General features: G+C 48.1%; 1 protein-coding gene across 1 annotated transcript in view; it reads right to left on the bottom strand.

Annotated features, from left to right (window-relative positions):
- Positions 1-4,569: 4,569 nt before the first annotated feature.
- FRK (fyn related Src family tyrosine kinase) overlaps positions 4,570-27,884 on the bottom strand; it is a 42,811-nt gene continuing 19,496 nt past the window's right edge. Inside the window, exons 3-8 of the mRNA XM_039914599.1 lie at positions 14,885-15,048; positions 12,667-12,835; positions 11,489-11,647; positions 9,980-10,161; positions 5,735-5,927; positions 4,570-5,053 (exon numbers count right to left, since the gene is read on the bottom strand). Coding sequence (XP_039770533.1) covers positions 4,875-5,053; positions 5,735-5,927; positions 9,980-10,161; positions 11,489-11,647; positions 12,667-12,835; positions 14,885-15,048 — 1,046 coding nt within the window. The 3' untranslated portion in view covers positions 4,570-4,874. The remainder of the gene's footprint in view (positions 5,054-5,734; positions 5,928-9,979; positions 10,162-11,488; positions 11,648-12,666; positions 12,836-14,884; positions 15,049-27,884) is intronic.

Genomic DNA, 27,884 nt, shown 5'->3' with positions numbered 1-27,884 from the left:
AGTCTTTAAGGATTGGGGAGATGTGTGTAGAATAATGTTTTAGAAAAGCAATCTGGTCCACAGAGTAAAGCACGGACAGGAGAGGGAAGAGACAAGAGGCAGGAGATCAGCAAGGAGGTTGATCAGTAAGGACCAGGGTGGTGACCATTTGGGTGGAGGGGAGAGTGTTGTGGAGGAAAAGCAGTCATGGTTTGGGGACTGAGAAGGAGTCACAGAGAGAGAAGAGGAGAACCAGTAAAGCACCATTAAAAAGTGTTTCAGGAAAAAGGGAGTTTTCCAGTGTCTAAGGAAGCTGAGAGATTGAGGAGGACTAGGGAGGAGGAGAACTTGGTAGATTTAGCAAGGAGGAGAAGGAGGTCAAAGATGATCCTGGGGCATTGCAAGGGAGAGAAGAGGGCAGAAATCAAATTGTAGAGGAGCAGGAAGAGAGTTGGGGGACATGAAGGGAGTCATGCCAAGTATTTTCCCTTTGTCCTTACTGAATATGGTTGCTCACTGAGTCTACCCTTCTTGAGGGCAGGGCCTGTGTCTCCCTCTCTCCCTAACCCATTTCCTCTTGCTCTCCCAAGGATGGTGAAAGCAAGAGGGAAGCACTATAAGAGAAGCAGCGAGAGGAGCCCCAACAAGCACCGGCCTGAGTCGGAGGACCCGGAGAGACGAGAGCATGTGTTGGGGCTCCACAAGATGATTTACTTCCTTGGAAATAACCGGATTGCATAAATGAAACATTACCGAGTCATGAGAGTGACACAATTTATGTGCAGAGAATGTTGCTCGTATCGGCCCATTCAAGGAAATTTCAACGTATCTTTTCCTGATCCCTTTATTCTATCTACACCCAGGAATTTATGTCATCTTAAAAAAAAAATCCATTACTGCTTCTCCTAACCGAACCCATTATTTTCCTCCCTGTTCTGTCAGGAGAGAGCAGGAGTGATGGATAGCTCTGGCAGAACCTTGAATGTCCCAGACCCGGGTAATTGGATGCCATAGGTTAGACTTAAGAAAGAGGCCTCTCACCAGGAAGCTGACCTCACTTTCTCCTTCTCTTCTTCCACTTCTTCCTCCTCCTTCTCCACCTCTTCATCATCATCATCATCATCATTGTTGTCATCATCGCTGGCATCATCATCATCATCATCATCAATAGCAGCATTATCCCCATCAGCATCAGCATCACAATAATAATAATAATTGTGCAAGCCCGTTGTTGCATAAGGATTGTCTCTATTTGTTGCCAAATTGTCCTTTCCAAGGACTTAGTAAGGCGCTTTGCAAACAGTAAGCGTTCAATAAATACCATTGAATGAATGAATGGTATTTGTTAAGTACATACTGTGTGCCAGGCACTGTTCTAAGTTCTGGGTTGGAGTCAAGCACACCAGGTTGGACACAGTCCCTGTCCCACGTGGACCTCACAGTCTTAATCCCCATTTTATTCATTCATTTATTCACATCGTATTTATTGAGCTCTTACTGTGTGCAGAGCATTATATTAAGTGCCTGGGAAGTACAGTTCAGCAACAAATAAAGACAGTCCCTGCCCAACAACAGGCTCACAGTCTAGAAGGGGGGAGACAGACATCAAAACAAATCAACAGGCATCAATAGCATCAATATTTTACAGATGAGATGACTGAGGACCAGAGAAGTGAAGTGACTTGTTCAAGGTCACGCAGCAGACAAGTGGCGGAGCTGGAATTAGAACCCGTGAGCTTCTGACTCCCAGGGCCCTGGTTCTGTCCATTTATCCATTATGCCATGCTTCTTCATCATCATCATTATCACTGCCCTCACCATCCTCAGCGGCAACAGCATTAAGCGCTTAGTACAGTGCTCGGCACGCAGCAAGTGTTCAATAAATATGATTGGATGAATGAATCAGCGTCGGTATCACCGTCATTATCGTCATCATCGATCATCGGCATCTGCATCATCATCGTCTTCATCAATCATTAACATCATCCATCATTATCATCTGTGTAAGCGTCGTTATTGTTGTCATCAATCATCATTACCATTATCATCAGTGTCAGCTTCATCAATCAATCATTTATATTTATCGAGCGCTCACTGTGTGCAGAGTACTGTACTAAGCACTTGGGAGAACAGCCATTGGCATCAGCAGCAGTAAAATTAGCACCATCAGTATCATCGGTATCATCGTCATTATCATAATAATCATCATCATCGGTATTTATTGTGTGCCTTCTGTGTGCAAAGCATTCTGCACTAGATGCCTACCATGAGCACAGACCTATAACGGGCAGTAACTGGGATTAGGGCACTGTACCAGACCAGACGCTGGGCTGAACACTGTGGTTTATCCAAGGCCTGATGGGGGTCCAGACGCACACAGTGCTGTGCTTAACCATTTTTACCTCAATGACGCACTTCTTTTTTTGGTCCTCCGAGACAATGGCTGTCTACTTCTCCTGCATGCACATACACACAGGCACAAAAGTACATATACACATGCATACAAATGATCATATACACATTCATTCATACTCTCATGCATCAATTTACACACACCATACACACACATGCAAACTGTGCCACAAAATTATGGTACAAATGTCCTACTACTACTACTACTAATAATAATAATGGCGGTATTTGTTAAGCACTTACTATAGGGAAAGCAAATAACAATCGTATTCGTTAAGCATTTTCTATAAGCCCAGTGTGGGCAGGGATTGTCTCTCTTTATTGCTGAATTGTACTTTCCAAGAGTTTAGTACAGTGCTCTGTACCCAGTAAGTGCTCAATAAATATGACTGAATGAACGTGCCAAGCACTGTTCTAAGCACTGGGGAAGATAAAAGTTAATCAGTTGGACACAGTCCCTGTCCCACATGGGGCTCACACTCTTAATCCCCATTTTAAAGTTGAGGCAACTGAGGACCAGAGAAGTTAAGGGACTTCCCCAAGGTCACATAGCAGATGTGTGGTGGAGCCAGGATTAGAACCCAGGTACATACACAACACCCAAGAATGCCCAAATGTACACACACAGTTAAGCACACTATATATTCAAACCATATATTTCAGGCATACACAAACATATATGCTATAGGGGAAGGCAATGACAAAGTATATAAGGCCAAAAGCCAGGTTTACTTAAGGATATAAGGAGGAGTGCCAGGAATGTTGATAAGAATGCAAAGCGGAAGACCAGGTATAAACTGAAAATCTAGGCTTGTGAAATATTCACCATCCGAAGAAAAAGGCAGGGAAGTAAGAATCAGAGCAAACACTGCCTGAAACCACGTGAGACCAGAACATGGGGGTCGCACAGACAGGAATGAACATCAGCACACCCATCCAACCAATCGTGGAAAGTCACAGCTGGAGAAGAGGACCAATAGCAGAAGAATAGACCAAAGGGAAGATGTACATGTATTCTTCCAAGAGCTTAGTAGAGTGCTTTGCACACGGTAAGTGCTCAATAAATATGATTGAATGAATGAATTAATTAATTAATGAAGGCCAGTGTGACTCTCTTTGGTTGACACAGTCCCCAAGAGTAATGAACCATCGGATTACCATATGGCACCTGTCCTTGAGTGGTCTCAACAGTAAAGCCACAATCGCAATTCCTGAGCACCTCCTCGCTGGAGCCCTGCTGTGCCTCACCCCCAACACCAGAGAATGAAGCTGATTCTCGTCACTTTCCAGCACCTTCTCTATGTGGCTTTTCAGCACAAGATAACATCTCCGGGGGGCTAAAACACCTCAGGCATGAGTGCACGCACATAGACGTACACATACACACTCCCAGCCCAAGCATTTTCAGTAATCCCTCTGAGGAACCGTGGATCGAAATGGTCCAGTGCTTCCCGCAAGCATCCATGACTAGTTCTTTCCTGCGCTGACTACCCTCAATTCCCTGCTCTGCCATTTCTTTTGAAGCTGTGTGGGAGCCTATTCTGAGCGTGGATCTGGCCACTGGACTCCAGCTCCTCAGCACTGAAATTTGAACCATACCATTAAGAAATAAAAATTTCAAGGGAAAAGACACATAACTGAAGAGACACAAAAGTTTCACCATTTCCTCTCTACAAAAAGAGAGAGATTTTAATTATTTTCTTCAACATCGGCTTCATTTTCTGCATAGCAAAAATATGTGCAATCACTCCCAGGACAATCAAGAGGTCTAATAGGACTTCACTGTCATTGTTGTTCTAGGATTTTTCAAAAGAGAAGGAAAAAACAAAAAAAGGCCGATTCTCAGAGCACAGGTCCTGCTGTGCTGCAAACACAAGCAAATCCTTCATGGCCCGGTCGAGATGGGCTGGGAATAATCAGTAAACTTGAATCGGTAAACAGAAAAAGAGAGCAGCAGTTCCTAGGCAAAAATCTTCTCTGCCGGGCTGATTCTTTCGGTCACTACATCAACAATAAATACAGGTGAAAGGCTCTCCCCAGAACAGAGAGGGATTTGTCAGCCTGGGGGAGAGCAGGGGGAGGGGAGAGGGGCTTGGAAGGCAGCAGCGGGTGGGGAAGTGACTGAGCTCACTGTGGGCAGGAAATGTGTCAGTTTGTTGTTGTATTGTACTCTCCCAAGCTTTTAATACAGTGCTTTGCACACAATAAGCGCTCAATAAATATGATTTAATGAGTGAATGAATGAATGGCCCTGCCTGGCAGCATTGTGCCCAGCCCAGAATGCCCACTGCTCCTTTGATTCGCCCACAGCCAGGTCTGAAGGGCATCAATGCCCCCCCCAACCCTACCCTCAGCCCCCAGAGCCTCACCAGCCAAAGAGGTGCCTAATTTGCAGACTTCAGGCTGCCACGCACACTGCTTATCCGGAGGGGAGTCAAACCCCGGGCTCCCACTTCAGCCCGGCCAGGCTCGGGTCTGGGAGGCTACTGAACATCAGATAAGTCCTCCAGGAGATCGTGCAGCTCGCCGAAGCCCGGTCGCTCCTTCGGGTCACCGGCCCAGCACCTGACCATGATGTCGTAAAGGAGCTGGGGGCAGTTTGGAGGCAGCGGAAGGCGAAAGCCTTGATTCAGCCTCTGGATGACCATCGCGCCATTCATCCCTGGAGAAACGGAAAACACACCTGACATGAGGGCCGGCCACCTGCCACACAGGCTTCACTCTGGCCTTAGCTTCTCCCAGTCATTCCTGAGGCGTCACCCCCACCAGGACCTACTGGATCCAGCCACCAACCCCTAACCTCCACCTCCCAAGCCAAGCCAAGCCGAATCCCAGCTTGAGGCCAGGGCTACACCGCCACTGGCCTGGAGAATCCAGGGCCAAAGATTACACTTTGGCTTGAGTTGTCTGCTTGTTTCAGTGTGGCCATCTGGGCAATGGGATCGGAGAGGCCTCGGGGGGCTGAATTGTCGGGATCATTGTTAGCGACGGCCCAGCCCAAGCCATCTGCTGCAGGCCCAGCCTTTGCTGCCCAACGTAAACTGGCTCGTGAGGGATCAGAGAGGCTGAGGCGCACTCCGATCCTCCCACACCCCAAGACAACATTGGCACCGGGCAGCATCGGCCCAGCAGGGTAGGCACGAGCCATAGCCTGGCATCGTGGGACTCGGTCTGGCCTGTGCCAGTGCTCCTAGACCCCAGGACTTCGGCATCCTGGTTCCTCCCTGCCCCACCCTGCTATGCCCAGCAGTAGGACCCCACCCTCCCATCTCTGGCTCCCCACCAACCCCCCCAAGCCCTGACACCCCTGCAGGCCAGGGTGCAGGATCTGCCAGCCGCTCACCGGTGTAGGGTGTCTTCCCATAGGTCATGATTTCATAGAGCAGGATCCCAAACGACCACACGTCAGACTTGATGCTGAACTTTTTGGCATGGATGGCTTCAGGGGCCATCCACTTCACGGGCAGCTTAATGCCCTGTGCCTCCTCGTAGATGCCCCCTTCGCCCTCGGGGTCCCCCTTGTCACACTCCACAGGCTAGACCGGAGACAGAAACCACACCTCATGACATCATCACTCTATCGTCCGCCTCCTCCTCGTTCATCTAGCCTCGGCTTTAGCCCTGACTCTAAAGATGATAACGCCTCAAACGTGGACAGAATTTTTATTTTCACAAAGTGCCTTCACATCTTTTATTCCTACTTAGGCTGTGAGCCCCATGTAGGACCTGATTAGCGTCTATGCCAGCGCTTAATACAGAGCTTGGCACATAATGAGCACTTAACAAATACCACAATTATCTTTTTTATTATTATGATTATCCCTGATTTTCCTTATGATATCCTCTGGAGGCAGGGACTATCCTCCCCGTTTTCCAGATGAGGAAACTGAGGCCCAGAGTCACACAGAGGGGGAGTAGCAGACTGCTGTCCTATCCCCAGAATCTTGCTTTTAACTCCTTGGGGCCTTGGGGGGCTGACCAGAAATTCAAGAAGGAGGTCCTCTAGGGATGATAAGCACTTATCCCAGACTATAAAGTGTAAGCTCACTGTAGGCAGGGAATGTGTCTACCGGCTCTGTTATATTGTACTCTCCCAAGTGTTTAGTATAGTGTTCTGCATACAGTAAATGCTCAGTAAATACCATCGATTGATTGATAATTAGCCTACATGCTTGCTGCTGGCCTGGACCCCCTGGGCCAAGCTCATTTCAAAGCTGGCCCCGAGGAATAGAGGTCGGTCAGCGAGAGCTGCATGTGGCCCTGATGTCGCAGGCCTGAGAAGCAGCCTAGGAACTTTCCTCAGTAGATTGGCTCTCTAGGGTTCTAATGAACTGGTATAACAGGAAGGCCATGGATTTGTAGAGAAGTGAGGACAAGCAATTAACGTGGAGCCCAGGGTCAGATTCTCTCACCGCGGGGCACCTGTCAGAGCCGGACGACTCAACCTATGCCAAGGAAGAGTGTCGGGAGTCGGGCCTGTGGAGAACAGGCCTGTCAACGGCCCCACTGCAACAGCCCCACCACGGAGGGGAAGCCACCTCGGGGACTCGGGCCGAGAGCCCGACAGGACCGTCCTTTCGGCTGTCACCACCACTTCTGATCACCGGCCAGTCCTTGGACAGTATTTCCAGGTGGCGGAAAGGGCAGAGGCTTGACAGCCCCCTCTGGGAAGCAGTGTGGCTTAGCGGAAAGAACATGAGTCTGCTGTTTGATCTTGGGCAAGTCACTTCACTTCTCTGAGCTTCAGTTACTCATCTGTAAAACGGGGATTAAAACTGTGAGCCCCACGTGGGACAGGGACTGCATTCAACCTGATAACCTTGTATCTAGCCCAGGCACTTAGAACAGTGCTGGACACATAGTAAGCGGTAACAAATACCATCATTATTCCTGTTATTTCATTTAACTTCTCTGTGTCTCAGTTCCCTCATCTGTAAAATGGAGATTCAATCTCACTCCCTCCTAGATAGACTGAGTCCCTCTCACCTTATTAAAACCATCGCCCCTGCCCTCCTACCTTCCTTAACTTCTATTTTTAACCACTCAATCTCCAATGGCTCCTTCCCCTCTGCCTTCAAACATGCCCACGTCTCCCCCATCCTAAAAAAACCCGCTCTCGACCCCACTTCCCCCTCCAGTTATCGCCCTATCTCCCTACTACCCTTCCTTTCCAAAATCCTAGAACGAGTCGTCTACGATCGATGCCTAGAATTCCTTAACTCCCATTCTCTCCTAGACCCCCTCCGATCTGGCTTCCGTCCCCTCCACTCTACCGAGACTGCTCTCTCTAAGGTCACCCGTGACCTCCTTCTTGCCAAATCCAATGGCTCCTACTCCATTCTGATCCTCCTTGACCTCTCTGCTGCCTTTGACACTGTCGACCATCCCCTCCTCCTCCATACCTTATCTCACCTTGACTTCACGGACTCCGTCCTCTCCCGGTTCTCCTCTTACCTCTCTGGCCGGTCATTCTCGGTCTCCTTCGCTGGAGCCTCCTCCCCCTCCCATCTTTTAACTGTTGGAGTTCCTCAAGGGTCAGTTCTCGGCCCTCTCCTGTTCTCCATTTACACTCACTCCCTCGGTGAACTCATCCGCTCTCACGGCTTCGACTACTATCTCTACGCAGATGACACGCAGATCTACATCTCCGCCCTTGTCCTCTCCCCCTCCCTTCAGGCTCGCATCTCCTCCCGCCTCCGGGACGTCTCCACCTGGATGTCGGCCCGCCACCTAAAACTCAACATGAGCGAGACTGAGCTCCTCATCTTCCCTCCCGAACCCGGTCCTCTCCCAGACTTCTCTATCACCGTCGATGGCACGACCGTCCTTCCCGTCTCTCAGGCCCGCAATCTCGGTGTCATCCTTGACTCGTCCCTCTCGTTCACCCCACGCATCCTATCCGTTACCGAGACCTGCCGGTTTCACCTCTACAATATCGCCAAGATCCGCCCTTTCCTCTCCACCCAAACGGCTACCTTACTGTTACGGGCTCTCGTTATATCCCGGCTAGACTACTGTGTCAGCCTTCTCTCTGACCTCCCTTCCTCCTCTCTCGCCCCGCTCCGGTCTATTCTTCACTCCGTTGCCCGGCTCATCTTCCCGCAGAAACGATCTGGGCGTGTCACTCCCCTTCTTAAACAACTCCAGTGGTTGCCTATCGACCTCCGCTCCAAACAAAAACTCCTCACTCTAGGCTTCGAGGCTCTCCATCACCTTGCCCCTTCCTACCTCTCCTCCCTTCTCTCTTTCTACCGCCCACCCCTCACGCTCCGCTCCTTCGCCGCCCACCTCCTCGCCGTCCCTCGGTCTCGCCCATCCCGCCGTCGACCCCTGGGCCACGTTCTCCCGCGGTCCTGGAATGCCCTCCCTCCTCAGCTCCGCCAAACTGATTCTCTTTCCCTCTTCAAAACCCTACTTAAAACTCACCTCCTCCAAGAGGCCTTCCCAGACTGAGCTCCTCTTCTCCCTCTAACTCCCTCTGCCACCCACCCCTTTTACCTCTCCGCAGCTAAACCCTCTTTTTCTCCTTTTCCCTCTGCTCCTCCACCTCTCCCTTCCCATCCCCACAGCACTGTACTCGTCCGCTCAACTGTATATATTTCCGTTACCCTATTTATTTTGTTAATGAAATGTACATCGCCTCGATTCTATTTAGTTGCCATTGTTTTTACGAGATGTTCTTCCCCTCGACTCTATTTATTGCCATCGTTCTCGTCTGTCCGTCTCCCCCGATTAGACCGTAAGCCCGTCAAACGGCAGGGACTGTCTCTATCTGTTGCCGACTTGTTCATCCCAAGCGCTTAGTACAGTGCTCTGCACATAGTAAGCGCTCAATAAATACTATTGAATGAATGAATGAATGAACAAGGACTGTGTTCCACCTGATTATTTTGTATCTGCCGCACAGCTTAGTCCTCGAGACATAATAAGCTTTCAACTGCAGTAATAGTAGTATTAACATTACTATCATCATTGTTATTATTAGAATGACCTAGTGGATAGAGCAGGGGCCTGGAAGTCAGAAGGTAACGGGTTCTAATCCCACCTCCACCACTTGTCTGCTGTGTGACCTTAGGTGAATCACTTAACTTCTCTGTGCCTCATCTCTAAAATTGCAATTAAGACTGTGATCCCCATGTGGGACAGGGATTGTGTCCAACCCAATTATCTTGTATCTAGCCAGCACTTAGAAACAGTGCCTGGCACATAGTAAGCTCTTAATAAACACCATAATTATTATTATTATTATCATACCCTCTTACCCTCCTGAGGCTTACGACAGTGCCCTGAATGTGGCCAGAAACCAAAGATTTGTGATAATGATTTTATAGATGATCGTGGAGTTAATTATACCGAGAACACTCGTTTAGACTGTGATCCCCTGTTTAGACTGTTAGCCCGTTGTTGGGCAGGGATTGTCTCTATCTGTTGCCAAATAGTACATTCAAAGTGCTTAGTACAGTGTTCTGCACATAGTAAATGCTCAGTAAATACGAGTGAATGAATGAATGAATCTTTCCAGTTCTGAGGGGCAGAGTTCTTCAACCCCAGCCCTTCTCCCCACCTCACTCCCCTCCAAGGTCACCACCTTGAACACTCGGCTGAGTCCGAAGTCCGCCACCTTGTACGTGCTGTGTTCGCCCACGAGTACGTTGCGGGCCGCCAGGTCCCAGTGGATGTAGTTCTGAGACTCCAGATACGTCATGCCTGCGGCCACTTGGATCGCCATGTCTAACTGCTGAGTTAGAAGGATGCTGGAGCCCCCGTCATCTGGCCGAGAAAAGAGTAATTTACCTCCCTGACCGCCCACCCTGCCTGGCCCTGGGGGATTCTGCGAGAGGGCACAGCCCCATCAAACCAAGAAAAGTAGGAAGAGGGATTCTTTGGACCAAAGCTTTCCAGGACCACAAGTCCCAGAAATGCTGTCAGGTAGCTCTACCTCCCCTTCCCACCCAACAGCACTTGGGTATAAGCGAAGCAGCGTGGCTTAGTGGAAAGAGCCTGGGCTTGGGAGTCAGAGGTCATGGGTTCTAATCCCATCTCCACGGCTTGTCAGCTGTGTGACCTTGAGTAGGTCACTATTTCTCTGTGCCTCAATTACCTCATCTGTAAAATGGTGATGAAGACTGTGAGCCTTACAATGGCACAACCTGATTCCCTTTTATCTACCCCAGCACTTAAAGTAGTGCTTGGCACATAGTAAGTGCTTAACCAATACCAACATTATTATTATTACATATCTATAATTCTATAGATTTACATTAATGCCCATTTACTTGTTTTGATGTGTATATATCTATAATTCTATTTATTTCTATTGATGCTACTGATGCCTGTTTACTTGTTCTGATGTCCGTCTCCCCCCTTCTAGATTGTAAGCCTTCTGTGGGCAGGAGTTGTCTCTATTGCTGAATTATACTTTCCAAATGCTTAGTACAGTGCTCTGCACACAGTAAGCGCTCAAAAAATATGACTGAATGAATGAATAAATGAATGACTGGACGGCCCCAGGTACCTAGCCCAAACCGAGAAGGAATTGCCCTGTGCCAAATGACCCCTGTGGCTCCACCCTTTCTCCCTGCAGAGTTGGAGATGGGGCCTCCAGACACCATGCTGCAATCAGCCATTTCCCTTCTGAACATTAGTGCATTTCAGGCCACCCAGCAAAGCCCAGAGCAGAGGTTCTTGTTCCGATGAGAAATTTCCATCAGGTTCTGGAAACTCCAGGAGCAGCATGAAATGGGCAAAGTCTCTTCTCTCCCTATCCTAAGCTCTTTCCCCCTAGCAGGGCAGAAGCCAAGGCTGATCCAAGAGGGTAAGGGTTGGGGCCTAGGGGAGCACTGAGTGGCTCTCAGTGGGAATTCTAGGATCTCCTAAACTGCATCCAACATACTAGGGCTGCAGGAGCATTTTGATGGTTAGCCTGTAGAAGACGGTATTTCCCCGAACACCGAGCCCCTTCCTCCCACCCCTGTGGGAGTGTCCCTGCACCCCTGCTCCTGGGAATCCGGCCGCGCACCCAACCTCACGGGCCCAGAGCGTCGCTGCTCTTTCAGGGACGAGGCCCTTCTCCGCCGTGTTTTCCACCTTGGCTTACTCTGGAGGTATTCCTGTAGGCTTCCGTGCCTCATGAGCTCAGTGATGATGTAAATCGGGTCCTCCAGGGTGCAGACGGCATACAGCTGGATGACATTGGGGTGTCTGAGGTTCTTCAGTATCTGGGCCTCCCCCAGGAAGTCCGTGGGGTTCATGGAGCCTGGGGCAAAGAGAAAAGGCGCCGATTCCAGGATTACTGAGGACATACTGGTCCCAGGGTCCCGGCTGGCTCTCTGCGGCCACCTGAGTGCGGGGCTGCTGGAACCGGCAGCACCAGATGGAAGAAAGTGGGCAGGAACAGAGGGTCCGATGCCGAGGAGGTGAGTGGGCAGAGCAGAAGGCAGGTGGGGGACAAAGGAGGGGGACAGAGAACTGTGACAGCCTACAGGAGGGAGAGGCGTGATGGGTCAAATCCCCATCCCTCCTCCCCTCAGCCTCTCTGAGATCAACCATCCCTCCCCTGCTGTCCCAGATCTAAATTGGGCTTCAAATCTCCCACACATCTTCCTGAGTATACACATAGGCCAGCACATGTGCGCACGTGTGCGCACGCACACACACACACACACACACACAAGCACCCATGCATTCACACAAATATAAATTCACCAACACACTGACAGGCATGATCCCCAAAAAAGAAGCTCACAAAAACACCCACACATTCACACACTCACATATAAACTCACCAACATGCTGACAGGCTTGACACCCAAAAATGACACACGCAATTGCCCTTATACCCAGAGACACAGATTATCCAAACTACTGGCATCAACAGTTATAGAAACATGCAGCTATAGCCCCCATAGTCACATATGCTTATATCCATGAACAGGCATGCATAGACAGGCACAGGGTCATACACACATACACACACACACACACACACACACAGGAACCCTCTCCCACTGACTGAAGAGTTGGTTTGGTCCCAGGATTCTCAGGGATCCACGGATTGGAACAGAGCCGTATCTTAGCCTTTCGTTCCCAGAAAGGCTTGGCTGGTGTTTTCTGGAACGGCCCCTTGGTGTTGGGAATTTGTGAGGATTCAGCTTGGGTGGAGTCACTTCCCTGCCTGACACTCAGTTTGCCCTCCTTCCTTTCCTCTCTCCCTCCCTCCCTTCACAGCCCCACACCTCACTTTCGGCTGGATTTCACCTCAGCCCGGAATCTCACCTTGTTTGAGCATCTTCACCGCCACAGGGGTGGTGTTGTTCCACAGGCCTTCCCACACTTCCCCAAACTGGCCCGAGCCGAGGTGTTTCAGGAGCTGCAGAGAGTTGCGGTCTATCTCCCATTGGTCCACGGTCTTATACGACAGGTCGAAAGGGGCCGGGATTTTTTTCTGTGTCAGGGAAAAATGAGATCGCTGTGAGGAGAAGGAAACCCATTGCCCTTGGCATGCTTCCTCACGCCGCTTCCCATGGACCTGCTGCTTAATGGCCTCTTTGGGGATCTGATGGCCTGGAAAGGCATGCACAAGCACACTCTTACATCATCCTTTTATACTCTCCCAAGTGCTTACAACAGTGTTCAGCACATGGTAAATACTATCGACTGATTGAATGGCATGTTAACATCGCTCATGAACGGTAACTTTGACCCAACTAGCAGCAGGAAGCACTGACTTCACCAGAAGCCCACCACCCCCAGGATGATGATGATGTTGATATCAAGAATAATAATGAAGAGATACACTAGCCACTGAGGTCAACACAGTGTTCAGCAATGAGTAGGTGCTCAATAAATATCACTGATTGAGGGGGCCAGCCCCCCAGCTCATACAGCCAGACTTCTGTCTCCATCAGGGGGCCCCAAGATGCTTGGAGGACAACTGTGCTGGTTATTCTCCTGGACCCCGAACTTCATCGTCTGGGATGGACCATCTAACATCCCAAACTCACCCCTTTCCATCCCTGACTTTCCCTCCAGAGACCCAACAAGGACGGCTCATCCATGGAACTGCCCAAGCCTCGGGGCTGAAATCCTCACATCACCTCAAGTGATGCCTGCTCTTGTGACGGAGACTTTTCCAACACTATCTGCATCGCTAAAGCCCCTCACCACTGCTTGCGCGCCAAACTACAACCGGTAGGAACATCAGTGAAAATGTCCAGGAGACAAGTGACCCCTACTAAAAAAAACCTCCTGAATCAAACCAAAACCATCATCTGCCACCCTCCAGCCAAGACCTGGTGGACAAGCAAAGCCTGGGCAAGCGCACGTTGTAGATCCAGATGGAGGGGATCCCCTTGGTGAAGCATGACCTTGCATGCAGGAGACTCACTGTCACAACTACTGCATGAGAAAGATGATGATGATGATGGTATTTGCTAAGCGCTTACTATGTGCCAAGCACTGTGTGTGGCCTAGTAGAAAGAGCATGGCCCTGAGAGCCACAGGACCTGGGTTCTAATCCCAGCTCTGCCAATTGTCTTCAGTATGACCTTGAGCAAGTCACTTCACTTCTCTGGGCCTCAGTGACCTCATCTGTAAAATGGAAATTCTATACCTATAACGGAGCAGTAAGGCCTAATGGAAAGCACTGGCCTAGGAGTCAGAAGGACCTGGGTTCTAATCCCAGTTCTGCCACTTGTCTGCTGTGACCAAGTGACCTTGGGTAAGTCACTTCACTTCTCTGTGCCCGAGTTACCTTATCTGTAAAATGGGGATTAAGACCGTGAGCCCTACGTGGGCTCACTGTTCCCAAGAAATGTGTCCAAACCGATTTGCTTGTACCCACCCCAGGGCTTAGTACTGTGCCTGGCTCATAGTAAAAGCTTAACAAATACCACAATTATTATTATTATTATTTTTATTATTCTCTCTCCTACTTAGACTGTGAGCTCCATGTGGGACCTGATAATCTTGTATCTACCCCAGAGCTTAGTACTGTGGACGGCACATAGTAAGAGTTTAACAACTACAGCAATTATTACTATGGTTTGGACTAAAATCCTCCCCTTGCCAATGGGCAATGGAATGGTCCTCAGGGGCACGGAGCGTGGCCATGGAAATGGCAGTTAAGAGTTCAGAGTCCTCTGATTTCATGTCCAAAGACATGGACCCTGGGTGGTTGACCTGTAGACTGTGAGCCGGCTGTGGGCAGGGATCGTCTCTATTTGTTGCAGAATTGTACTTTCCAAGGGCTTAGTACAGTGCTCTGCACACAGTAAGCGCTCAATAAATACTATTGAATGAATGAATGAATGAATGAACTGGCCAACTCCATTCTAAAAATAATAATTGTGGTATTTGTTAAGTGCTTACTATGTGCCAGACACTGTACTAAACACGGGGGTGGATACAAGCAAATCAGGTTGGACACTGTCCCTGTCCCACATGGGTCTCAAAGATCTCACTGAGGTCTCCGCGGAGAGAGCTTCTTCCGTACCTTCAGGCATGGGTCCCCGAGCCTGATGCAGAGACCATCGCTGTCCGTGCTGTAGTGATCTACAAACGACTTCAGGGTGGGGAAGATGCATCTGCTGTTCAGGAAAAAGCCACCTTCATCAGGACTCTTGATGTGGTAGTGTTTGACAAACTTCCCGTCGAACACTGGAACCCAAAGAGGTGGACATTAATGAACCAAAATCACAGGGTCCGAAATCACAGGCGGAGACCAGAAATCACCCGACTCTGAGGCGCCAGTCGGAGCGGGCCCATGATCTCTCACCTGAGGGAGCAGGGAGAATGAGGTGGGGTTTGAGGCTCAGTTCGCTCTGGTGATATAAAGGGTTTTACAATCCTTTAGACCGTGAACCCCACCATAAGATGGGGACTGTGTCTCATCTGTTTATCCTGTCAATATTTCAAACCATTCTGGGGATATAGTAAGCACTTAACAAATACCCCAGTGATTATTATTTCCACTTGGAAGCCCAGGTGCCCAGGGACCCAGGACTACACGTCCCTGGACTGTGATCCCTTTGCTTTTCCCTTTGTGGGGGCCTCACACTAGAGCAGACGACCCATCACGATGCTGCCTGGGGAGGCAGACCTTCCTCCAACTGGCGCTGAGCCTGAGATGGGGGGGGGTGGTGGAGGAATGTCTCCCCGGGCCCAGCCCCGTGGTCTCTCCAAGACCCGGCACCCTCGGCTGTTTCATTGCCATCGGGCAGCAGGAGATGAGAGGAGGTACCCTGCAGCATGATAGAGTGGAGAGAACACGGGCCTGGGAATCAGAAGATAAAAATAGGGAGAAAATAGAGATTGAGACTTTGAGCCCAGCACTAGCTGGGGTATATCATTGATTGCTACAAACCCACTCCATTCAGGAAGCTTTTCCTCATTAACCAACTCCTTTCTGGTCGTGTCATCCCATTCACCTTAACAATCATGAATTTATCCCTTTATTTTCAATTATTTTATACTGTTATCATGCTTTGATGTCTTTATCCATTTATTTCTAAGGCTTCTTCTCTTTAGACTGTAAAATTCTCAAGGCTGGGGATTGCATATTTAATTCTTTTAAAGTGCTTAACAAATGCCATAAGAATTATTAATACGATTCGTGGAGGCAGGAAGACAAAACCCTCCCACCCCTATCTCTGGACAGTCCACAAACAAACAGCAGCAGCAATCAGGCACCTCCTGCTTAGTGTCACCCTGGTCATTTATTCATTCAATTCATTCAGTCGTATTGATTGAGTGCTTACTGTGTGAGGAGCACTGTACTAAGTGTGTGGGAGAGTACAATATAACAATCAACAGACACATTCCCTACACAAAAGAAGCTTATTGTTTAGATGGGGAGACAGGACCCCTCTTACAGGTATGTACATCAGTGCTGTGGGCCTGTCGGGAGTGGCGGGGTAGGCAGGGATAAACAAAGGAAGCAGGTCAGGGCATCACAGAAAGGAGTAGGAGAAGAGGAAAGAGAGTTTAGTCAGGGAAGGCTTATTGGAGGAGATGTGCCTTCAGTAAGACTTTGAAGGAGGGGAGAGTAATAGTCTGTCAGATATGAGGAAGGAGGGCATTCCAGACCAGAGGCAGGACATGGGCAAGAGCTCAGTGACGAGATAGACGAGATCGAGGTACAGTGAGAAGGTTAGCATTAGAGGAGTGAAGTGCGTGGACTGGCCTGTAGTAGGAGAGTGTGATCCTCTGGGCCGGAGTCTCTCTGAATCTTTTCTTATTGAGCCTGGGGACATGCATTCTCTTTTCCTTTTCTTTAACTCCCTTCTTGGCTGCCCTGACTTGCTCCCTTTATTCATCCCCCTCTCCCAGCCCCCTCTCCATAGCACTTTTGCACATATCTGTAATTTATTTATTAGTATTAATGTCTATCTCCCCCCCCCCCAGATTGTAAGTTCACCGTGGGCAGGGAATGTGTCTGTTATATTTCTGTATTGTACTCACCCAAACACTTAGTACAGTGCTCTACACACAATAAGCTCTCAATAAATACGAATGACTGAGTGACTGACATTTTACTCCAAGGAATAGTGTCATGGGCATAAGGAATGGACTAGAGAGAGATAGAATTTTGGTCCTGGTTTGCTGTAACAGTATCACCAGTATATGCTGGGCACCTAGATTGAGTGCTGTGCTCGGTACCTCCTATTCACAGAGCACTGTACTGGGCACCTATTAAACAGAAAGCTATAGTCATGTGGGGGTCAGAACAAAGAATTAAAGATTCATTCCCCACCCTTGAGAAGTTTACAACCTAAAGAGAAGAAGCCTTAGAAATAAATCGATAAAGACGCTAAAGCATGATAACAGTATAAATTAATTGAAAATAAAGGGATAAATTCGTGATTGTTAAGGTGAATGGGATGGCATGACTAGAAAGGAGTTGGTTAATGAGGAAAGGCTTCCTTACGGGCGTGAGTTTGTAGCAATCAGTGACATTTATTGAGCACCTGTTGTACTTTACTCAGTGCTTAGGAAAGTACAACAGAGTTGGTAGATCTGATCCCTGCCCACAAGAATCTTACAGTCTATAGTTGGTAGGAGGCCTTCAAGGTGAGGAGGGTGAGGCTTGACAGACTTAGAAGAGGTGTTTGAGGCAGGGAGAAGGCAGGAGCAATGGGCTAGAGACTGGGGAATCGGGGAAAAGGAGAGCTTGGATTTAGCCTCTGAGTAGACCCAGGCAACGGAAACGAAAATCGTTTCTCCAGACAGGGATAGATTAGTAAGACCTCTGCTTTTCTTCCTGGGTAAGCAAGAACACCTATGAGCTCGTAGGAGCTGAGCTCTCCAGAAAATCAGAGAGATATCCACAAAGGAACTCAAAACAGTCTCAAAACTCTCTAGTCTGTGAGCTCGTTGTGGGCAGCGATTGCCACTTTTCATTATTGTATTGTTCCTTCCCAAGCTCTTAGTACAGTGCTGTGCACACAGTAATAAATACAAATGAATGAAAAACATCACTCCAACTCTGGGAAGCTGCCCAAATCTGATAATAGTAAGAACAGTAACTGTGGTATTCATTGAGCACTATGTGCCAAGCATTGTTCTAAGCACTGGAGTAGATGCAATTCCATCAATCCATGTCCCACATGGGCCTCACAATCTAAGTAGGAGAGAAAACAGGTATTGAATTCCCACTTTACAGGTGAGGAAAGTGAGAGTCAGAGAAATTAAGTGACTCACACAGCAGGCAAGTTGCAGAGTTGGGATCAGAACCCAGGTCTTCTGATTCCCAGACTTGTGCTCTTTTCACTACGTCATGCTGCTCCTCTTTTCTGCAGCCCACCGCCCACCACTGGTCCAGTGAATGAGTCAGAATGACAATTCTTTTCCTGCCCAGCCGGCCCAGAGAGGGGCAGGATAGGCCAGGGGGAAAGGGGTCTGAGCAGAACTGTAAGTGCAGAGTTATGGAGCCAAATCTTTCATTTTTTTTAATGGTTTTTGTTAAGCACTTACTATATTCCAGGCACTGTGCTAAGCGCTCGGGTAGATACATCATAATCAGGTTGGACACCGTCCCTGTCCCACATGGGGTTCACAGCCTTAATCCCCATTTTACAGATGAGGTAACTGAAGGACAGAGAAGTAAAGAGATTTACACAAGGTCACACAGCAGACAAGTGGCAGAGCCGGGATTAGGACCCAAATCCTTCTGATTTCCAGGCCCGGGTTCTATCCACTAGACCAGGCTGTTCTCTCCTGAAAGTCGAATTGTCCTGTGGCTCATAACCATAGCAAGTTTGACCCCCATTTCAACACGGAGAAGCTCATTCCTGGACAGAGAGCGTGCAAAGCTCTGCCGAGAAGTGCCTGCCTCATGCTCCTCTCAACACAGAATGTGGCAGCAGCACGAGCCAGGCTGCTCATTCAAAAATAATTAATAGTAATAACTGTGGAATCTGTTTGCGCTTACTGCATGCCAAGCATTGTTCTAAGCATTCGGGTAGATGCAAGGTAATCAGGGCGGACACAGTCCCCATCCCACACGGGCTCCCAGTCTTGATCCCCATTTTAAAGATGAGGTAACTGAGACCCAGAGAAGCGAAGTGACTTGGCCAAGGTCACACAGCAGACATGAGGCAGAACCGGGCCTGTGCTCTTCCCACTAGGCCATGCTGCTTCTCATAGCCAACGCTGCTCCTCACTCAACAGCTTCTCAGAGCAACAGTCCTGAGGCTCTCAGACCCTGGGCCCATAATGGGACTTCCCAGCCCCAACACCGTCAGCCTGAGGTGACGAGGAGAAGGCAGCACAGAGCCTTTTCAACCCTAAGAAGGCGGTGAAGCTTATGGCCAACGGCCTCGTCCAACCAGGTCACCGAAGGGCTGACCAACGACGCTGGAATGCCCACCGCCCTCCCACACTGCCATCCCACGCCTGCGCTCCTTTGGTGGTCGCTCCAGTAGGTCCTCAAAAGGGAAAAGAGAAGCTCAGGAGGTGGATTCTTCAGTTCCCTTCCCTGAGGGAAGACCAATGAAGCAGCTTCTAATGCCTTAGAGGGGATTAACTGGGGGAGGACATAACGGTAGCTTGTTTGGGAAGAAGACCCTCAGTCATTTTGTATTCCTATTTCCATGAGCTTTCCCGAATGACCCCCTTGCCTTTGTGGAAACATTAGGATTAAAACAAGGAAGGGGTGATAGTGTTGATAAGAGGGCAGGGATTTGGGCCTCCTTAGACGGGGAACCTCAAATCCTGCCTGACCCCAGAAGGGTGGAAATGGAGGCCTTCGGGACCCAGCCAAAGCTAACAAGGGTCTGGGGGCTCCTCTAGTAACTGTGAGGGCTATTTCAACCGCGATTTTAGGAGCTAAGAACCGCCCCCTTTCCAGTGATGTCACGGCTCCCGACCTGCCCTGGCCCTGACCAGAGGGGCCAGATGGAAATTAAACCCCAGAAGTGAGAGCCCTCCACAACTTTTACATCATTAAGAAGGTTGTTGTGCACCTGTCGTTGTAGTTGTTGTGGACGACTACCGTTGTGCTCGCCAAAACACTTTCTACGGTGCCCTGCTGGATGTTCAATAAAGACCACTGAATGATTGATTAGGGTTGTGTCCCGGGATTTTAGTCCGCGTTCTGGCACCAACTTCCCTTCTGTTTTACTCTGCAAAAAATGTCTCACCTCTCCGTTTCCTGCTCTTTCCCAGAAGGTTAAAGCAGTGGGGCCCAAGTCTCAGGGATGTCATCCAAGTGACAGTTTTCAGAGTCTGGGAGCAGCATTCTCCCCTGCCCTGCGTCCCCCATCTCCATCTCCAGCAGGAAGTGTCCCTCCTCCTCCTCACCACCCAGCCCAAACATCAAACAAAAGCAAAGCAAACATCAAGAAGCACTGAGACCTAGTGGTTGGAACACAGGCCTGGGAGCCAGAGGCTCTGGTTTCTAATCCTGGCTCTACCACATGACTGCTGGGTGACCTTGGGCAAGTCACTTCACATCTGTAAAATGGGGATTTAGAATGTGAGCCCCATGTGTGACAGGGACTGTGTCCAACCCGATTGACTTGTGTCTATCCCTGACCTAGGAACAGTGCTTGGCACATAATAAGCGCTTAACAAGTACCATAATTATTTATTATATATTTATTTGTTTGTTTATCATTCCTGGCTCTCCCAGTTTCTTGCTGTGTGACCTTGGGTAAGTCACTTACCTTCTTTGGTCCTCAGTTTCTTCATCTGTAAAATGGGGAATAGTTAGTCTGTTAGCCCCTTGTGGGACAGGGACTGTGTCCAACCTGATTGACTCGTATCTACCGCTACTGCTTAGAACAGTACTTGACACATAGTAAACACTTAATAAATGCCATTGTTATGATCATTATTGTCATTTAACTCAAAATTGAAATGTGCTGTTTGTGACTCCATATGGTACATTTCCTCCGGTGAGTCTGCAGTTTTTCCTCCCATAGTGTATTGTTGCAAAATCCAGATAGCTCCAGAGAGCAGACAATCAATGGTATTTATTGAGTGCATGCTGTGTGCAGAGCAGTACTCAGGCCTTGGAAAAATACAGTACAGTAGAATTGGTAGAGGCAAGCCCACAGGAGCCTACAGTCTACAAGGGGAGACACACATTAAAATAGATTAGGAATAAGGAAAATGGTAGAGTATAGCTAATCGCAGAGAAGCAGAGTGGCCTTGTGGAAAAATAACAGATCTAGGAGTTAGACCTGTGGTCTAAACCTAACGCTGTCACTTGCCTGCTGGGTGACTTTGGTTAAGTCATTTAACTGTCCTGTGTCTCAGTTTCCTCCTCTGTAAAATGGGGAACCAATTCCTGGTTTTCCTCTCCTTTAGACCATATCTCCCATGTGGGAAAGAGACTGTGTCTGACCTGATTATCTTCTATCTACCTCAGTGCTTAAGACAGTGCTTGGCACATAGTAAGTGCTTAACACATACCACAAGTATAATTAATCAATCAGTGGTATTCACTGAGTGCTTATTTGGGGCAGAGCACTGAACTAAGGGGTAGGGAGAGCACAATACACTTGTTAGACATGATTCCTGCCCTCAAGGAGTTTTTAATGGGGGTGGGAGACATTAAAGTAACTTACAGGTAAAAGAGGCAACTTCGTATAAGGATTATGCGAAGGCAGGGGAAGGGATGGGCTGCTCTTGGGATTCTCTAATAAACCCTGTGATATTTATTAGGTGTGTTCAATGTGCCAAGCACTAGAGAAGATAAAGCACAATCAGAGCAGCTACTTACTGTACCAGCGCAATATGGGCATAGACCAAGGGAGGGAGAAAAAGCAGAAAGACCTCAGTGTATTTTTCCTTTCACTCAGATGAGGGCTTTGGGCCGGAAGATAGCGTCTAATCAATGTCCAGATGCCAATAACTTAACCCAACTCCCCTTCTAGTCATTTTAACACCCCCACCGTCCCTCCCCCCCACCCCAGCAGCTCCCGTAGTGCCCAAATCCCAGAAACGACTCCAGCCACCATGAACTCCAGAGTTCAAAACTATCACTTTGCAATTCACCGATATGGATTCTACACCTCTCCTTAGCTTTGCCCGGGGTGTCATAAGCACCACCAGTGAACGTTCGTACAGGTGCCGGAGGAGATGTGTGAGACTGAGAAAGTGATCTCATATCATTATTCTGGATTCTTGCATTATTGGAAAAATTTAAACCTTTGTCAATTTTTTTTCATTAACTTTAGGTGAATTATATTGCCGATTTACAGGAACGCTTCAGCTATGAATTGGGTGTGTCCTGATTTATACTTCATATGGGTTTGCCAAGTTATTGAAGATCTTCTTACACAGTAAACCTAGATTTAACTAAAATGAAATAATATCTTTCCTTGTCCTATAAATCAAAGGGCTCTGATTTCCGTGGGAAATAATTCACCCAGGTTATTACCGGCAAGAGATGGCCTTGAAATGCCACAAGGGGGCTCACGTGTCTGTTTGAAACTCCCAAGAGGACTCTGTTCTCTAGTACAAGAATGTTGTGCTCTAAATGATAATAATAATAATAATAATAATTGTGCTATTTGTTAATTGTGTGCAGAACACTCTACTCGATTAGACTGTAAACCCGTCAAAGGGCAGGGACTGTCTCGATCTGTTACCGATTTGTACATTCCAAGCGCTTAGTACAGTGCTCTGCACATAGTAAGCGCTCAATAAATAGAGAGTACAATGCAACAGAGTTGGTAGTCACGATCCCTGCCTACAAGGAGCTTATAGTCTAGGGAGGAACACTGTGTTCTGTGAATTGTCCCTCCGTAATTTCATTCCATAGTATGCGCAGAACACTGTACTAAGCGCTTAGAATGTACAATTCAGCAACAGATAAAGACAATCCCTGCCCAATAACGGGCTCACAGTCCTCTCTCTCTCCCCACGGTTGTTCCTTATCCTGGAACCTCGGACTCTTTATCCTTTTATTTGCATTTACTCATTCATTCTATTGTACTTATCGAGTGCTTACAGAGTGCAGGACAATGTGCTAAGGGCTTGGGGAAGTGCAATACAATAAACAGTGACATTCCCTGCCCACAGCGAGCTCACAGTGTAGAGATAAAGCTTCAGGTGGATAGCACAGCCTGACGCACCCCTTGGTCATGGGTAACGAGGCCCGACAGTCCCACGTATGGGGGCCAGAAATGCTTTTGGAGGTTCCAGCCTCCCCAACTATGTCAGGATAGTGATAGTGATATTGTTAGAGAAGCAGCATGGCTCAGTGGAAAGAGCACGGGCTTAGGAGTCAGAGGTCATGGCTTCTAATCCGGCTCCGCCATCTGTCAGCTGTGTGAGTTGGGACAAGTCACTTAACTTCTCGGTGCCTTCGTTACCTCATCTGTAAAATGGGGATTAAGACTGTAAGCCTCACATGGGACAACCTGATTATCCTGTATCTAACCCCGCGCTTAGAACAGTGCTCGGCACATAGTAAGCGCTTAACAAATACCAGCATTGTTATATTTCAGCAGGAGAAAACAGAGTGAAACCGGCGAAGTTCCTACAAAAATACAACCTTGTGACCTAGAGACTAAGAGGACAGTCGGGAGGGGGGAAAGCACAGGGGCGTGCTCGGGCTAGAAATTTCTTTGGACGTGTGTTTGGCGGGACCCGTTGGCCAGAATGATGAGAGGGTGTTTGGCAGTGCCGCTGCCGGTCTTAGGGCAGCAGGGAGGAGTGGAATGGCACTGTGCCAGGATTCTTAATTCTGCTCCTTCTCCTCCTCCTCCTCGAAGGTGGCAGCTCCCACCACCACTGCCACCGCCCCATCGCTGCCACTGACATGGCTGACGTCGCCAACGCTGTCACTAATAATAATAATTGTGGTATTTGATAAGCACTAACTATGTGGCAGGCACTGTACTAAGCACTGGGGGGAAATGCAAGATAATTTAGCCTGCTGCTGTGCACTTTGACTGTGATGAGCAATACTGAATGCTATGCATATCTGTATATATTATTAGTCTATTTTGTTAATGATGTGTATATATCTATGATTCTATTTATCTTGATGATGTCGACGCCTGACTAGTTGTTTTGTTTTGTTCTGTTCTGTTTTGTTGTCTGTGTCCCCCGTTTAGACTCTGAGCCTGTTGTTGGGCAGAGATTGTCTATATCCGTTGCCCAGTTGTACATTCCAAGCTCTTAGTACAGTGCTGTGCACATAGTAAGCACTCAATAAACACAACTGAATGAATGAATGAAATACGAACGAAGTAATCTGTCTAAAGATTTTTTTCGAAGCATTTCAATCCATCGTATCTTTTGAGCACTTAATGAGTGCATAAGCACTGTACAAATTAAACATTAGGCCGAATTTCTGCCTACCTGGCTTGCTAGGAAAATTAAACGAAATACTATCAGAAAATTGAAGTAACATGGAACCTAGAGGAAAGAATTTGGGATTTAGGAGACCTGAGTTTGTCCAAACTCTGCCACTGACCTATGGTGTGACCAGGGGCAGGGTCCTGGCTTAGTGGAAAGGGCATGGGCTTGGGATTCAGAAGGTGTGAGTTCTAATTCTGCCTCCGTCGGCAGGCTCCTGGCTTAGTAGAAAGAGCACGGGCTTGGGACTCAGAGGATGTGAGTTCTAATTCCACCTCCTCCACCTGTCTGCTCTGTGACCTTGGGCAAGTCACCTAACTTCTCTGTTGCCTCAGTTACCTCATCTGTAAAATGGGGATTGAAAGTGAGAGCCCCACATGGGACAACCTAATTACCCTGTATCTACTTCAGCGCTTAGAACAGAGCTTGGCACATAGTAAACTCCTAACAAATACCATAATTATTACCATTATTAGCAGGTTGGATATAGTCCCTGTCTCACATGGGGCTCACAGTCTTAATCCCCATTCTCCAGATGAGGTACCTGAGGTACAGAGAAGTTAAGTGTAGACAAGTGGGATTAAAAGCGGGTTTAGAACCCAGGTCCTCTGACTCCCAGGCCTGGGCTCTTTCCACAAGACTGCATTGTTACCACTGACGCTGCTTCCACTGCCCCTACTGCCACTGACAATGCTGACCCTGCTGCTGCTGCTGCTGCTATCACTGCCAATGATGACACTGTTTGTACCAACTCTTCTGGGTCTGCTTTGGGCCCTTCCTTGAAGTCTTCCTCCCACCCTCACTGGTGGTTTCCAAGAAATGGCAATGGGGGGTCTGGATCAGGCAGATCTAGGGCGAGGGAAGGAGGAGGAGGAGGAAGAGGAAGAGGAGGAGGAGAAGGAAGAGGAAGAAGAGGAGGAAGAGGAGGAGGGAGAGGAGAAGGAAGAGGAGGAGGAAGAGGAGGAGGACGAGGAAGAGGAAGAAGAGGAGGAGGAAGAGGAGGGAGAGTAGAAGGAAGAGGAGGAGGAGGAGGAGGCAGAGGAGGAGAAAGAGGAGGAGGAGGAGGAAAAGGAGGAGGAGGAGGGAGAAGAAGAGGAGGAGGAGGAGATGATGATGATGATTGGTATTTGTTAAGCACTTGTTATGTGCCCAGCACTATTCTAAGCCCTGAGGTTTTGTCTTGTCTTATGCCTTGGAGGCATCTCCGACCCATAGCGACTCCCTGGACACAGCTGTCCCAGAACACCCCACCTCCACCTGCCATCATTCTGGTAGAGGATCCAGAGAGTTTCCTCGTTAAAAATACAGACAGGGTTTGCCGATGGCCTCTTCCGCACAGTAAACTTGAAGCTCTGCCCTGGACTCTCTTCCATGGCGCTGCTACCGAGCACAGGTGAGTTTAGACTTGTAACAGATTGTCTGTCACTCGCTGGCTACCGCCCAAGCTGGGGATGGAATGGATACGCCTCTGCTTCACTCTTCCTCCTGTAGCCATGACTGGTAGAGTACTAAAAACTCTCCAGGTGCGATTCTGAGAGAGGGGAGCCCTGGGGTAGATTCAAGATAATTATGTTGGACACAGTCCCTGTCCCACATAGGGCTCAATGTCTTAATCCCCATTTTCCGGATGAGAGAGCTGAGGCACAGAGAAGTGAAGTAATGATAATAATAATAATGGTATTTTTCATTCATTCAATAGTATTTATTGAGCGCTTACTATGTGCAGAGCACTGTACTAAGCGCTTGGAATGTACAAATCGATAGATAGAGACAGTCTCTGCCCTTTGACGGACTTACAGTCCAATCGGGGGAGACGGAGAGACACGAACAAGAGCAATAAATAGAATCAAGGGGATGAACATCTCATTAAAACAATAGTAAATAAATAGAATCAAGGCGATGTACATTTCATTAACAAAATAAATAGGGCAATGAAAATATATACAGTTGAGCGGGTATTTGCTAAGCATTTACTATGTGTCAAGCACAGTTGTAGATACAAGCTAATCAGGTTGAACACAGTCCCTGTCCCATGTGCAGCTCACAGTCATAATTCCCATTTTACAGATGAGGTCATTGAGGCACAGAGAAATGAAGTGACTTGCTCAAGGTCACCCAGCCGATGAGCAGCAGAGCTGGGATTAGAACCCAGGTCCTTCTGACTCCCAGGCCCGTGCTCTATCTAATAGGCCGTGCCAAAGTGACTTGCCCAAGTCACACAGCAGACAAGTGGAGAGGCCAGGATTAGAACCCAGGTCCTTCTGGCTCCCAGGCCTCTGCACTATCCATTAGGTGAGAGGCTGATGGATTTCGAGAGCCCGAGCCACGCAGGAAATCTGGATGTAGAACAAGATGGACATAACTCTTCTAACACTTGAAATCGAATCATTTGTTCATTTCCATGTTAAAAAAAAATCTAGCCAATACCATTATTCAAGAAACAGTCACTTGCTATAATAAGCAATGACATTCCCAATTAAGCTGAACATAACTAAATTATGGCTTTAATTAAGAGGCATTTTCCAAGATGGCACTTAACATGCTTAGAGCTGCATGTATCTTCCACGAAACGCTGATCCACTCCATCCCCATTCCCTTCTGCAGCGTGCGCATTTCTTAAAGTAGAAGAGACATCTTGGGTTGATGCCAAGGAGGCACCCGGATTTGATGTCAACCCGGCAAATCATGAATCTCAGCTTCACTCGGCTTCTAGTGGATGGCTGGATTTTATGGGTTATTATTAGTAGTAGTAATTACTACTATTAATAATAATAGTTGTATTTTGTATTTGCTAGGCACTTCCTGGGTGCCAAAGCAATGTACAAGCAGTGTAGCCTAGTGACTACTAGTATGACAGAGACCAGGCTTGGAAGTCAGAAGATCATGAGTTCTAATCCCACCTCTGCTACTTGCATGCTGTGTGACCTGGGGCAAGTCACTTCAATTCTCTGGGCCTCAGTTACCTCATCTGGAAAATGGGATTAAGAATATCAGCCCCACAGGTGACAGGTATTGTGTCCAAACCAGTTGGCTTATAGCCACCCCAACACTTAGTACAGTGTCTGGCACATAGTAAGTGCTTAACAAATACCATAATAATAATAGTAAGGGGGAAAACATGGGTCTTGGAGTCAGAGGGCCTGGGTTCGAATTCCAGCTCTGTCACTTGTCTGCTGTGTGACCTTAGGCAAGTCACTTGCGCGGCTCAGTGGAAAGAGCATGGACTTGGGAGTCAGAGGTAATGCGTTCTAATCCCGGCTCTGCCACTTGTCAGCTGTGTGACTTTGGGCAAGTTACTTAACTTCTCTGTGCCTCAGTTACCTCATCTGTAGAATGGGGATTAAGACTGTGAGCCCCACGTGGGACAACCTGATCACCTTGTACCCCCCCCAGAACTTAGAACAGTGCTTTGCACATATTAAGTGCTTCACAAATACCATCATCATTATTATTATTGTCTTCTCTGTGCCTCAGTTACCTCATCTGTAAAATGGGGAATAGATCCTCCTCCTTCCCATTTAGGCTATGAGCCCCTTTTGGAACAGGGACTGTGTCTACCTTGATAAACTTGTATCTACCCCAGATATAATGAATAATTAAAATCCTTGAAATTATTTTATGAGATAATTGTATGGCAAAGAAAACCAGAAAGCCAAAACAAAAACAACAGCAAAAAATCA

Source organism: Ornithorhynchus anatinus, chromosome 2 (assembly GCF_004115215.2).
Source record: "Ornithorhynchus anatinus isolate Pmale09 chromosome 2, mOrnAna1.pri.v4, whole genome shotgun sequence".
Classification (NCBI taxonomy): Eukaryota; Metazoa; Chordata; class Mammalia; order Monotremata; family Ornithorhynchidae; genus Ornithorhynchus; species Ornithorhynchus anatinus.
The sequence above is the reverse complement of the archived record's forward strand: the minus strand, read 5'-3'. Positions and strand labels throughout refer to the sequence as shown.